This window comes from Sinocyclocheilus grahami, unplaced genomic scaffold (assembly GCF_001515645.1).
Source record: "Sinocyclocheilus grahami isolate Dianchi unplaced genomic scaffold, SAMN03320097.WGS_v1.1 scaffold453.1, whole genome shotgun sequence".
NCBI lineage: Eukaryota > Metazoa > Chordata > Actinopteri > Cypriniformes > Cyprinidae > Sinocyclocheilus > Sinocyclocheilus grahami.
This window is the reverse complement of record NW_015505632.1, coordinates 1,342,819-1,353,758: the sequence shown is the minus strand read 5'-3', so window position 1 is coordinate 1,353,758 and position 10,940 is coordinate 1,342,819. Positions and strand designations below refer to the sequence as shown.

The following is a 10,940-nucleotide window of genomic DNA, read 5'->3' as shown; positions in this document are numbered from 1 at the left end:
TAATTATGTCCCCACTGGATGCAACAAATGCCTCATTTATAATGGGTTTTAATGTTTTTGTCTCGTCACTCTGGCCAGGACACGGCATCACAGTATGGTAAGGGGCGTAACATTTCCATCACACGCATGAGGTATTCTGCCAATCACAACGCACTGGATAGCTGGCCAATCAGAGCACACCTCGCTTTTCAGAACGATGAGCTTTGTAAAACGCGTTTCAGAAAGGCGGGGCATAGAGGAGAAACAATAATGTACAGTATCTGGAAAATAATGTGTTTTTTTAACCTTAAACCGCATAAACACATTTCATTACACCAAATACACAAAATAATGTTCTTTTTAGCAACATCATATGACCCCTTTAAGATAAAAAGGTCATACATGTTGGGATGCACCGATGTATCGGCCGTCGATATTTATCAGCCGATTTTTGATTACATCGGCATATCGGAAATAGCGTGAAAAGTGCAGACACCGATGGTTTATTAATTAACTGCATGGAGACAACAAGCTGCATGTCTATTGCATAATCCAATGTTTTTCTCTGGGCAAAATAGTTAAATACTTTCCAAAACAAAATAAAATCTGTAAAAAATAGTTAGTCAGATGGCATAGTACGGCCATATGCAAACGTGACGCTGACGCATCCAAAGAGTGAAATGCCCGCGCTCAGCTGTAAATTCATCATAGGTAAGTCGCAATGGCAATGCACTGCGTTAGAGTTTATCCAAGGATATGTCACGAACCGCCAAGCATTAGGCCTACATTTAAGTGAAAATGAATGGCAGGTAATAGGTAGCTTTTTGTTAGAAACCAGTGTAGAACACGGATTCACACAAGGTCACATCACGCACATGCAGCGTTTCTGTGAACGGAGAAAACAGAATAAAACTATATAGGCTACATAAAAAGGAATAGGCCGATACACAAAATATATTTCACTTACATTATTAACAGATTAACAAAACGAAAGAAAAAAAATTGTGCTGAGTTTCGGATAATTGTAACGCGCTCCGAAGTTCACGGAAAAAAACGGGACTGCAGAAAGTGGTTTTCTTTTTCTTTTTTTACAAAAGCTTTACAGTTTTGAATGATGTTTTGCTCCTTATCTGTATGACAAACCAGTGTGTTGGTATGACCATAAATTACGGAGTAACAGTTGGGAAAACAATGCAGTGATCACATCGGTGCCTCACACACACATACAACTAATTTTTGCTAATTTGACATTGCAGCGTGTTCATTATCAAAATAAAATACAGTTAAAGAAACATCAAAAATTATACTGCTCAATTTAAATAGTCCGTAGTACAGTCTGTTCCGTTCAGTGTGACCAGCACCTCACTGCTGATATAGCTTATATGTGAACGATGATGTTTTATGTCGATAATGTGAGTGAAGAACAAAGCCTATAGTTTACATAAATAATAGGTTAGCATCCAGATACTTCGCGAATATGGAAACATTTGGATTTGTGCAGAATGAGAGAGGTAGGCTTCAGTTTCATTTTTAAATTAATTAGTTTTGGCATGATGCTTATATAGCCTAAATACAACTTTAGAGGATTTGTTGTGGAGAGAAGGGAACTAAAATAGCCTAATTGTGTTTGTAATTTTGCTTTTATTTACCATTATTTTAGCCTACATTATTTCTGAATGTAATAATAAAATGCAACGTACAGCCTACTAATTTAGGCAGTTTTTTTCCCTCTCAAAATTAACGCTTATATGAGTAGAGGTTGTTGTTTTTTTTTTTTATCCATGCTGAAACATTTTTAAATATCTTGAAATAATTATTTAATGTTTTATTGCGTTGACGGTTTTTTTCTTTTGTTTAATACATTTGGTCTTTGGTAAATCTAGAAAAGATGATGTATTGGCTATGACTAAGAGAGATCATTCAAGACTCTTCATGATTTTTTTTGAGTAAATTAAACGCTGTACATTATTATTGGCAAAGAACAATTTAAAAAAATAACGTTATTAACCGGTATGTTTTCTACTCAAACCAGATTCACAGAGGAACGCAGGAACAGAAACGTTCCAATACAGATTCTGCTTGGAGTGAACCAATCTTTTTTCTCTCTCTCTCTCTCTCATTTTTAAGCCCTGCTTTATGCAATTGACCAATATCCGTATCGGTATCAGAATCGGCCAATAATTGTTTGTTAAAATCGGTATGGCCAAAAAAAATCCTATCGGTGCATCCCCCTGGATCACACCAGTCCATCACTCACTGAATAGTTGACATTCTACATTTTTCAAATAAAGGCTTATGAATAACAAATGATCAGCTACAAAAAAATACTCTATTCATTTTATGTTTTGGTGCAATGCTGAAGCACAATGCTGTGAATAGAGAAAACCCATCTAGCGTTGACACAGACAAATTAATATAGAAGCAAAACTGCAATTAAATAAATAAATAAAGGCTCAATTAAATTTGACGGAAATAAGGAGATGTTATATATAAATTCCAAGTAACGCTTCACAGAAGAGACCATCAAGTCCCAGAAGGGTGCTGCCCGCAAGTCCTGAAAACAGCTAGTCTAAACACTTAAGTAAAGAGGTAATTAAGGAAAGTGTGGTATCCATTTCACGCAATCAAGTAAATAAGGTTGCAACGAACAGTGTTGACAACAGGATACTGTCTCCTGTGAAGTGCCTTGAATTAATGTGGAGATTACATGGCTTGCTAAAAAGCCCTATAGTGATCAGCATGAAACTGCCAAAATCATATTAATTTCCTTGATATAGGCTGATCTGGCAAAAGTGAAAATATAATATCATGCAGGTGACCTTTATGTGCTTATGTTTTTTGCTCCATTGCACAAAAGGAGAGAATGTATTCAGGAATTAATGGAGCCAATGACCTTATACATACCATTAAAAATCATGGCAAATAACTCCTTGAACAAAAAACAAGCATACTCTATGTAGACTCTGACTACTACTGGCATAGAAAACAATACTAGCCCATGAGTAATTATGTGATGCCAACTCAGAGAAGAGACATTGATTCAGTGAAAGTGAAACCCCTCCTGAGGTCTCACACAGGATGGTGCCACTCACAGAAAGCATTCATAATGACACGTGGCTTTATTAAAAAATGACTTGGGTCGTGTTATGCATGATCCAGGGTTTTATTGGTGACATGAACACACTTTTATCAAGTGTTACAAACATCTGCTAATTGCCAATTACTGCAAAAATGCATTAAGTTCAGGCGAATGAGGTTTATGCTTATGTTCCATCACACAAAGTCTTCTTAATATTCACAGGCTTAAAAATGAATCTGTCACAATAGCTAATTTTACAGTATCTAATTAACTTTTTTTCTGCCCAACATCAATTTCTGCTACTGAAAAAAATATTAAAATGTTTTGTCAATTAATCAAAAAAATCTTGTAACATCTAAATGTCTTAAGTAAAAAATAAATAAATAAAAATTTTTACAAAAAAAAAAATCTGTTTTATTCAAAACACATGAACATCAACCAATGTTCTATTATGTTCACTTTTGTACGCATCATCGCAGTTCAGAAATACAATTTTCAGTAAGGGGCGCTAAAGGTTAATGCTCTATTGAGTTTGAAAATAAACATACCACCTACACTAAACCGTACCCTAAATTTACCTGATGGTGTTAATAAAAGCAAACACATTGAGTAGTAGTACTTATTTACTTTTAGTGCCGTGCCAAAGGCTATCTTCATGGCAAAAACTGAGTTGGAATAATACAAGAGTTACATAAACAAAATAAAAACCAAATAAACAAAAAATGCAGCATTTAATATTAGGCCTATATAAGATTTTTTTAATTAACATATGATAAATCTAAAATCTTTTCAGGTAAAATCTTACTAAAAAATTTCCTGAGTGACCGCACTTCATAAAAATGTTTTCTACATTTACTGAAGCTGCCATGACATCTTTGCTTGCTTCTACAAACCTCTGAGCTCTTTTATCATGACTTGTGTTTTCACGGGACACATACTTATGCTCTCTGCGTCACAAGTGCCATGCTTTACCAGGTGAGCTACTGAGCCAGTTTACTAGTTAGTGGGGAATGAGTAACTGGAATACATAAGCACTTCTTGGATAGTTTACAGGAGTGAAATTGCCTATTGATGCCATCTTTGGCACATCAATCTTAATTTTCAACAATATTCGATATCCTGTAATTTTATATAAATTATTCAATAATCAAAATAATTGAATATTCAATATATTGCCCAGCCCTACACTGGTGGAAATGCCAGTGAATTGTATATGTATAGGGATGTTTTTGGAGTTTTGCAAAAATGTAGATAGAGGCACATTTTTCCAATGAGCCTAGGTTGGAAACAAACTGAGTACACCAAGTTAGACCAATGAAAGTTTTTTTTTAGGGTTCAGATAGTGCCATAAAGTAATAAGTATCCATTTCTAATGTCAAATGTACATATTTTCAGGGAATAGACCACCAATTACCCAAATCCAAAATGACAATGTAATTACAGCTATTGCCTCTGGTATAGCCTGCCCTGGTTGACTTGATTCTGGGATAAAAAAAACGGGGTCACATGCCAAGACAGGAGCTTCTACACCTGAAACTTGCTCACCAAGACAGAAACAAAGCATTACTGTGTATATGGAATGAAGAATGCAAGGACTTTAGTGAAAACAAACAACCTCTACATGTGGATGACCCAACAAAGGAGAACGGAACCCTCCGGGCAGGTAATAGGTAGTAGCCCCACAAACAACTACAGAAAAAAGGCAAATGTTCGGCAGATAATGCTATAGCAGAACGTAAGCTTCTCTGCATCACTTGCATAAAATATTATTCTATTTGATACATTAACCATTCAAAAAGTCCTCACATTAGCACCTGCCTCTTATATAATCTATTAATTTATATATATGGTTTACTTGGTACACATGATAAACACACACATTTTAAACAAATATTTATGTATCTCAGTTTGTAACTGTGACGTCTGCACACTGACAGATGTTGTGCTTTATATAACCTTAAACTGGCATAAAAACAGTTACAAAAACCCAATGTGGTGCGAGCGTGGCCAACTACTTCTGCTTTTGATACTTTCACTTTCTGCACTGTACAACACCTACAACATTGATAGGATCTTATATTATTACGGCACTTCCTCATCAACTCCTTGAATTAATAGTTTACATCCTTTTGATATAGTATACCAAATGACCCAAAGTTTATTTCCAGCGGTCTGCCAGTATCCACATCTAATGCAACAACATTTGTTTGAATTAGAGCTTGTCACAATTTAGCACTCATGGTAATTATGCAAATTCAGTTATACCAAGATGATGAAACTCAAACATAATTTGTGTTGATCTCAGCCATGATGGATTATTCATGAGAAACTACTGCATCTCTGGGATTATGGGCTTGTCTGTTCTTTTCACTGACATCTAACAAAAGTGATCTCCTTGCGAATTTCCATCTTTGAATGGTTTGTTGTATCAAATATCAGGGTTATCTGGCATATTAGATATTAGAGCTACCCTGTTTTCAGTTAAGAAAATACAAAAACACAAAAATGACAAAGAAAGGGTGCAAACAAATGAGGCCACGTGACGTCTATATTACATAGAAACATCGATCCTTCAGTGAAAGACATTGAGTGCAGGTTGCAGCTCTACAAACAGGAAATGTGCTACTTCCTGTAGAAGGCAAGGTGCAATGATTTTTCATAGAGAGGCTGCCAGCTAATTTCCTGCTTATAAAGCAAGGCACCTCCTCTAAGAACAAGAGTGACATTTGCAAACCAGTTCAAACAGAAGATGACAAGGAACTCCCCATTTTTAATTCAGAACACCTAAATGGGTTACATTTTTGCTGTGGCAAACGACTGCACATGGAAATAAACATTCAATCTAGTGCAGTGTTACAAAAATCAAAGTGAAAATTTTAGGATTGCCAAATACATGTACATGCATTAAGAGTTTGTGTTTGGTGTTGGAATTACTATTAAGACATGAAAACAAATCAATAAATAATATGATACAACCAACCACTTTTAACCAACAGTAATTGAAACTCCAAGGCCTTATTTAAAAGCAACGATTGAAAAGACAAGATCCACCATTCTGCTTGCATAACTCTTTCCAGGACCTTCTTATCAGTACTGGTACTGCTTCAGTGAGCCTAAAGTGCTTTCCTGGACAACTCATTTTTAATTAGCATATTTATCATAAAATTTGCATGACTATAGGGAGCAAATTTTATAGGGAGGGCTCGTTTTTACCAAGGTCTAGTAGCTTTGCAGGTATTACTCATCTAAATGGCCTCGAGCTAAAACTTCAGTTTGGTATCACATCTGACTTCATTGTGAAATGAGGTTGCAAGTCCCATTTTGTCTGTCTCTCATCTAAATCTGGTGGAGAAGTCTTAAATATGTTGGCAGAGTTAAGGGTTTGTATAGTAAACAGGTCAATAGATTGAAAAGACTGCCCTTTCAAGAATTAGAACAATGGTGTTCTTCTCATGTTTTCTTTTACCAGACAATATTGTGCATTAGACACAAGACTTGAGTAAGATGCCCACTTGACGTCAAGCTTTCACAGACTAACCCAAATCCACTGCTAACTGAAAGTACCATGAACTTCCGCTAGCAGAATGTAGTGTAGAGACAAACATTCATTCAGTAAACAAACGTCAGCTTTTCTTGTACGGTCTTGTAATGTCAACTTAAGACCAGCAAGTAAATGACATTCTACTACAAATAAATCAAAAATATTTCAACTTGACACCAAACCTCATCTATCAAATATTCACAGCTTTCAAGCAAATCCTTACACAAATATGCCCCAAAAGTGTGACCCCTGGAGAGTGACATGTAAATAAAACAACCACACTTGAACACACTGGCATTCATAATCAACAGAGCGATGAGCATAAACTTTAATTTCCATCAGCTGGATTCAGATTCACAGGGTAAAAACGGCATTGTGAGCGAGAGAGAGAGAGAGAAAGAAAGAAAGAAAAGTACATGACTTTATCTTCTCCAAAAGACAGTTTCAGATTGCTCTGGGTTGTTTACTAGCATACAATAATGAGTTTATTCTTTTTTATGTGAGGAACACAGCAGCTAAAAATGGCTGCCTATTCATCACTGTAAAAGTGATTAGTCAATGTCTAATATGTCAATGACAGTGTTCAAGCTAATTAATTATATGTAAATACATTATATTGTTAAATACAGTGCAGCTAGAGACTGCTTATGCTTAAGGTGGTACATATTTATCAATGCACAGGAATTCATAATCACTGCTGACCACAACAGAAGTGAGCAATGACAATGAAGAAGAGGTTATTGTCCTCATTGATGGGGTATAATGTAGGGATGCACCGATATGAAAATTTTGGCCGATACCGATAACCGATTATTCTTTATTTTTGAAAGCCGATAACCGATATGTTGGCCGATAAATCTATATCCAAATTGTTATATACTTTTTGAGAGCCTGATTACAAAAAAGGTCTCATCATTAAAAGCCACATCCCAAACACTTCAACATAAGCAGCCTAGTTTGAACGGTGTACGTTTTAAAAATATTTTTACGCTCCCATTACCAAATTTAGTCATAAAAAAGCCTTACAAATAAATAAAATTATGCATAAATAATGCAAACAAGTCACTGGACATCATTACACGTGTAAAGAATCAAAATGAATGCGCCACAGATCAATAAAACAGAATAGCCTCTGCACGGACAATAATTAAATGATTTTAATTACTAAACCATATTGTTGATGAAAATAATAAGAGAACAATACAAGTGGTTGTTGTTATTAATAATGTATCAATGATTTTGAAAAAGTAACAAATTAATACCACTGTTTTAAATAGCAGCCGTTGAGCTGCGCGTGCTGAAGCTGAAGAGCTGAATGAACATGGTAAACTGAAGCGTTTTGCTGGCAGCTTATTTAACTCAAGGAAATGCATCCTGAGATTAATATTAATACAACATAAACATAATATTACAACTTATATATGTACAAAATGACGCAGTTATTGCATGCTATAGTCAGAATGTGTGATCCTGTTGTGGATGCGCTCTTCCCATAACAACGCGCTGAAACACGGCAACTAAACCCAAAGAATTCCCAACGTTTTATTATAATAATGTTCTCATTAGAATTTTATATACACGACATTCCCAATCATAGTTATTAATGTTGTGCACTGCTGTTTGAGCTGCGTGTGCTGAGCTAAAGATGATCACTGGTAAACTGAAGCGCTCTTTTAACTTAACCAAACGCATTCTATATGAGATAAATCAGATATACATCAAATAAACACAATATTACAATGTACAATTGCACAAAAGGCTGCAAACGAACAGCGCGCATCTGAAGTGTCTCTGAAGGAAATAATGCATTATTTATCGGCTTTAAGATATCGGCCAAATTTTCTTATCAGGCCGATACCGATAACAGAAAAAATGAGCCGATATGGGCCGATACCGATATGGTGGCCGATATATCGTGCATCCCTAGTATAATGTGAAGAGAGCACACACATGAACCTCAATCCAATTAAAGCCTTGCACATCATGACTAAAACACCTATTACGCCATCATTGTTTTATAGTTTCATAGTTCACAGTTTTGTCATTGTTTGCTTTCTTCAGTGGAGCGCAACTGAGATGTTAGTCAGGATGGCAGCTTCACTCTCCTTTGACTTTCATTCCATCTTTTTCCAAAAATAAAAGTGAATGGATGTGTCATTCCGCCTGGCAGCATCTTTAGTTTTCCACAGAAGCAAGAAAGGTTTTGAACAACATGAGGCTGATAAAATGATGATGAAATGTTCATTTTTGTGAACCGAACACTGACAAATATACTTATAGTTAATAACTCAAAACATAAACACAGCATTGGTGTGGGTGTACAGCAACTGTTTACATTCAGAGTATAGCTGGCTCTATGATATCTACCTTTTAGGTCCTTTTGAGTAGGTGAAGGTGAACGTGGAGTCGGAGAATCGAAAGTCTGAAACAAACAGACAATCAAACTTGGGGTTTTTGAACAATATAACACACTGGACCACAAAAAACGTCCCTTTCAACAAGTGTAGTCTCCATGGCAACATCAATAGGGACTGTCCACCGACAATGAATATAGGAGAATTGAATTGATAGCTGATAAATGTGTGACGCTCAACAATAGTAAGGCGTGGGCTAACTTCATTGAAAAATCATTCACATCACAAAACAACACCTGAGAGGAATGTTAATGCCTTTATTAGGATGATAAGAGCAGAATATGTGGTAGTAATAATAATAAAGGCAGTTTACGTTTTGCTAGGCCCTCAGTTGCAGTTGATTATTGAATAATTTATAATGTCCAGGAAAGATTCAATTGCCTACGCTGGAGCACATTAGCCACATACGGGTTTTGAACAAATCGGGCTTTTGTGTGGAGGAGGAAATAAAGGCATCAGCAGTGAGACTGACAGCCTGTCAGTTGTGTTGATTAAATCCATGGCAATTGTTAAAGGAAGACAGCTCTCTTAATAAGAAGAGACAATGGAAACTCACCAGAAAACAGGCAGTCTTTCTCTGCCTTACACCTTTGAATTACGATGTCGACGTCTTTTTGAATCCTCTCTTGCCTTGAACACATCCCCATGAAATAACACACACTAGAATGGCTTCTCTAACTAATATTCAGCGAAACAAACGAATCCTTTCCGCTTGCAGGCACGATGGACGTGGGGAACAGTAGGAATACGTGCTTGGAGGTCTGCTGTAACAATCCCAGGTGTGTCACGCCAACCGACACCGTTTCATCTCCTCTAACAATAGCCTCGATCGCATGAGCACAGCGGAGAGCTCTTCCTCGCGACAGCTTTCATGAAGATATCACTTTTACACCGGAAGCATCTCGCAGTCGTCCTCATAACGCTTCTGCTGAACCCAACAATGGCGATGTCGAAAGCTAAACCACAGAGCGAAAAAAAAGATACCGCATGTAAAGCCAACGCGGCGGGCGTGAGCTTCAGACCGTAACGGAGGAGCTGAAGAAGTTGCACACGGGGGAAATCAGTGTGGGAATCCTGTGATAGCGTCCACGAGATGAGCCCGGTGGGAACGGGAATCACAACAAGGCGGATGATGTCATGGACGTGTTTTCTCCCCACGCGCCCTCTCTGCTGCTGGACCTGCTCGGTATCACTGGCCTCTGATTGGCATGGAACAAAAAGCGAATATATTCAGCTTATCGTTGCTGATTTTTAATTAAGCAGTATCACAACATGAACATTGTCATTTAGATTACATAAAGACAAAGCACATCAGGTACGCTGATATTAGAACAACGGCAACATGCGAGTTTGTTACAACACAAATAAAGTTGTGCTTCAGACTTTGTGTCACCCATCAAACCACAAACTAAAAGCCGGTCTGGACTATCGGTGTAAATCAGGGGTGTCCGGTTTAGCTCCAACCCCAATTAAACACACCTGAACCAGATAATCAAGCTCTCACTAGGCATACTAGAAACTTAAAGGCAGGTGTGTTGAGGCAAGTTGGAGCTAAACTCTGCAGGACACCAGCCCTCCAGGACCGAGTTTGGGCACCCCTGGTGTAAATGAAGCAGTCTGTTGTAATCAATCAGCTGGTGCTCCACTCCAGGTTTTGCATTTCACACCCTCCTCACACTAATGAGAGAAACCCTACTCCGAGAGACTCCAGCAAAACCCATGGTGAGCGTTGTTTACACTTGTATTCTATGTAGCTACTAGCTAGCTATTGTTCTGTTGTAATGCTGTATTAAAAAACAGCGACCTAACAAATTCACTGAACATCGTACCTTTGGGGATTCAAAGCGAGAATATCCTAACTCTGGTAATACAAAATATTCACAGCTTTATTCTTAAATTAAAAAAAATGAAAATAGGGAGAAAATGG

At 37.1% G+C, this 10,940-nt stretch overlaps 1 protein-coding gene across 1 annotated transcript in view; it reads right to left on the bottom strand.

Moving 5' to 3' along the window:
* The window catches only part of LOC107552550 (poly [ADP-ribose] polymerase 8-like), a 38,111-nt gene extending 27,686 nt beyond the window's left edge, over positions 1-10,425 (bottom strand). Inside the window, exons 1-3 of the mRNA XM_016234449.1 lie at positions 9,570-10,425; positions 8,967-9,021; positions 8,768-8,772 (exon numbers count right to left, since the gene is read on the bottom strand). Of these exons, the coding sequence (XP_016089935.1) occupies positions 8,768-8,772; positions 8,967-9,021; positions 9,570-9,660 (151 nt within the window). The 5' untranslated portion in view covers positions 9,661-10,425. The remainder of the gene's footprint in view (positions 1-8,767; positions 8,773-8,966; positions 9,022-9,569) is intronic.
* Between the last annotated feature and the right edge of the window lie 515 nt (positions 10,426-10,940).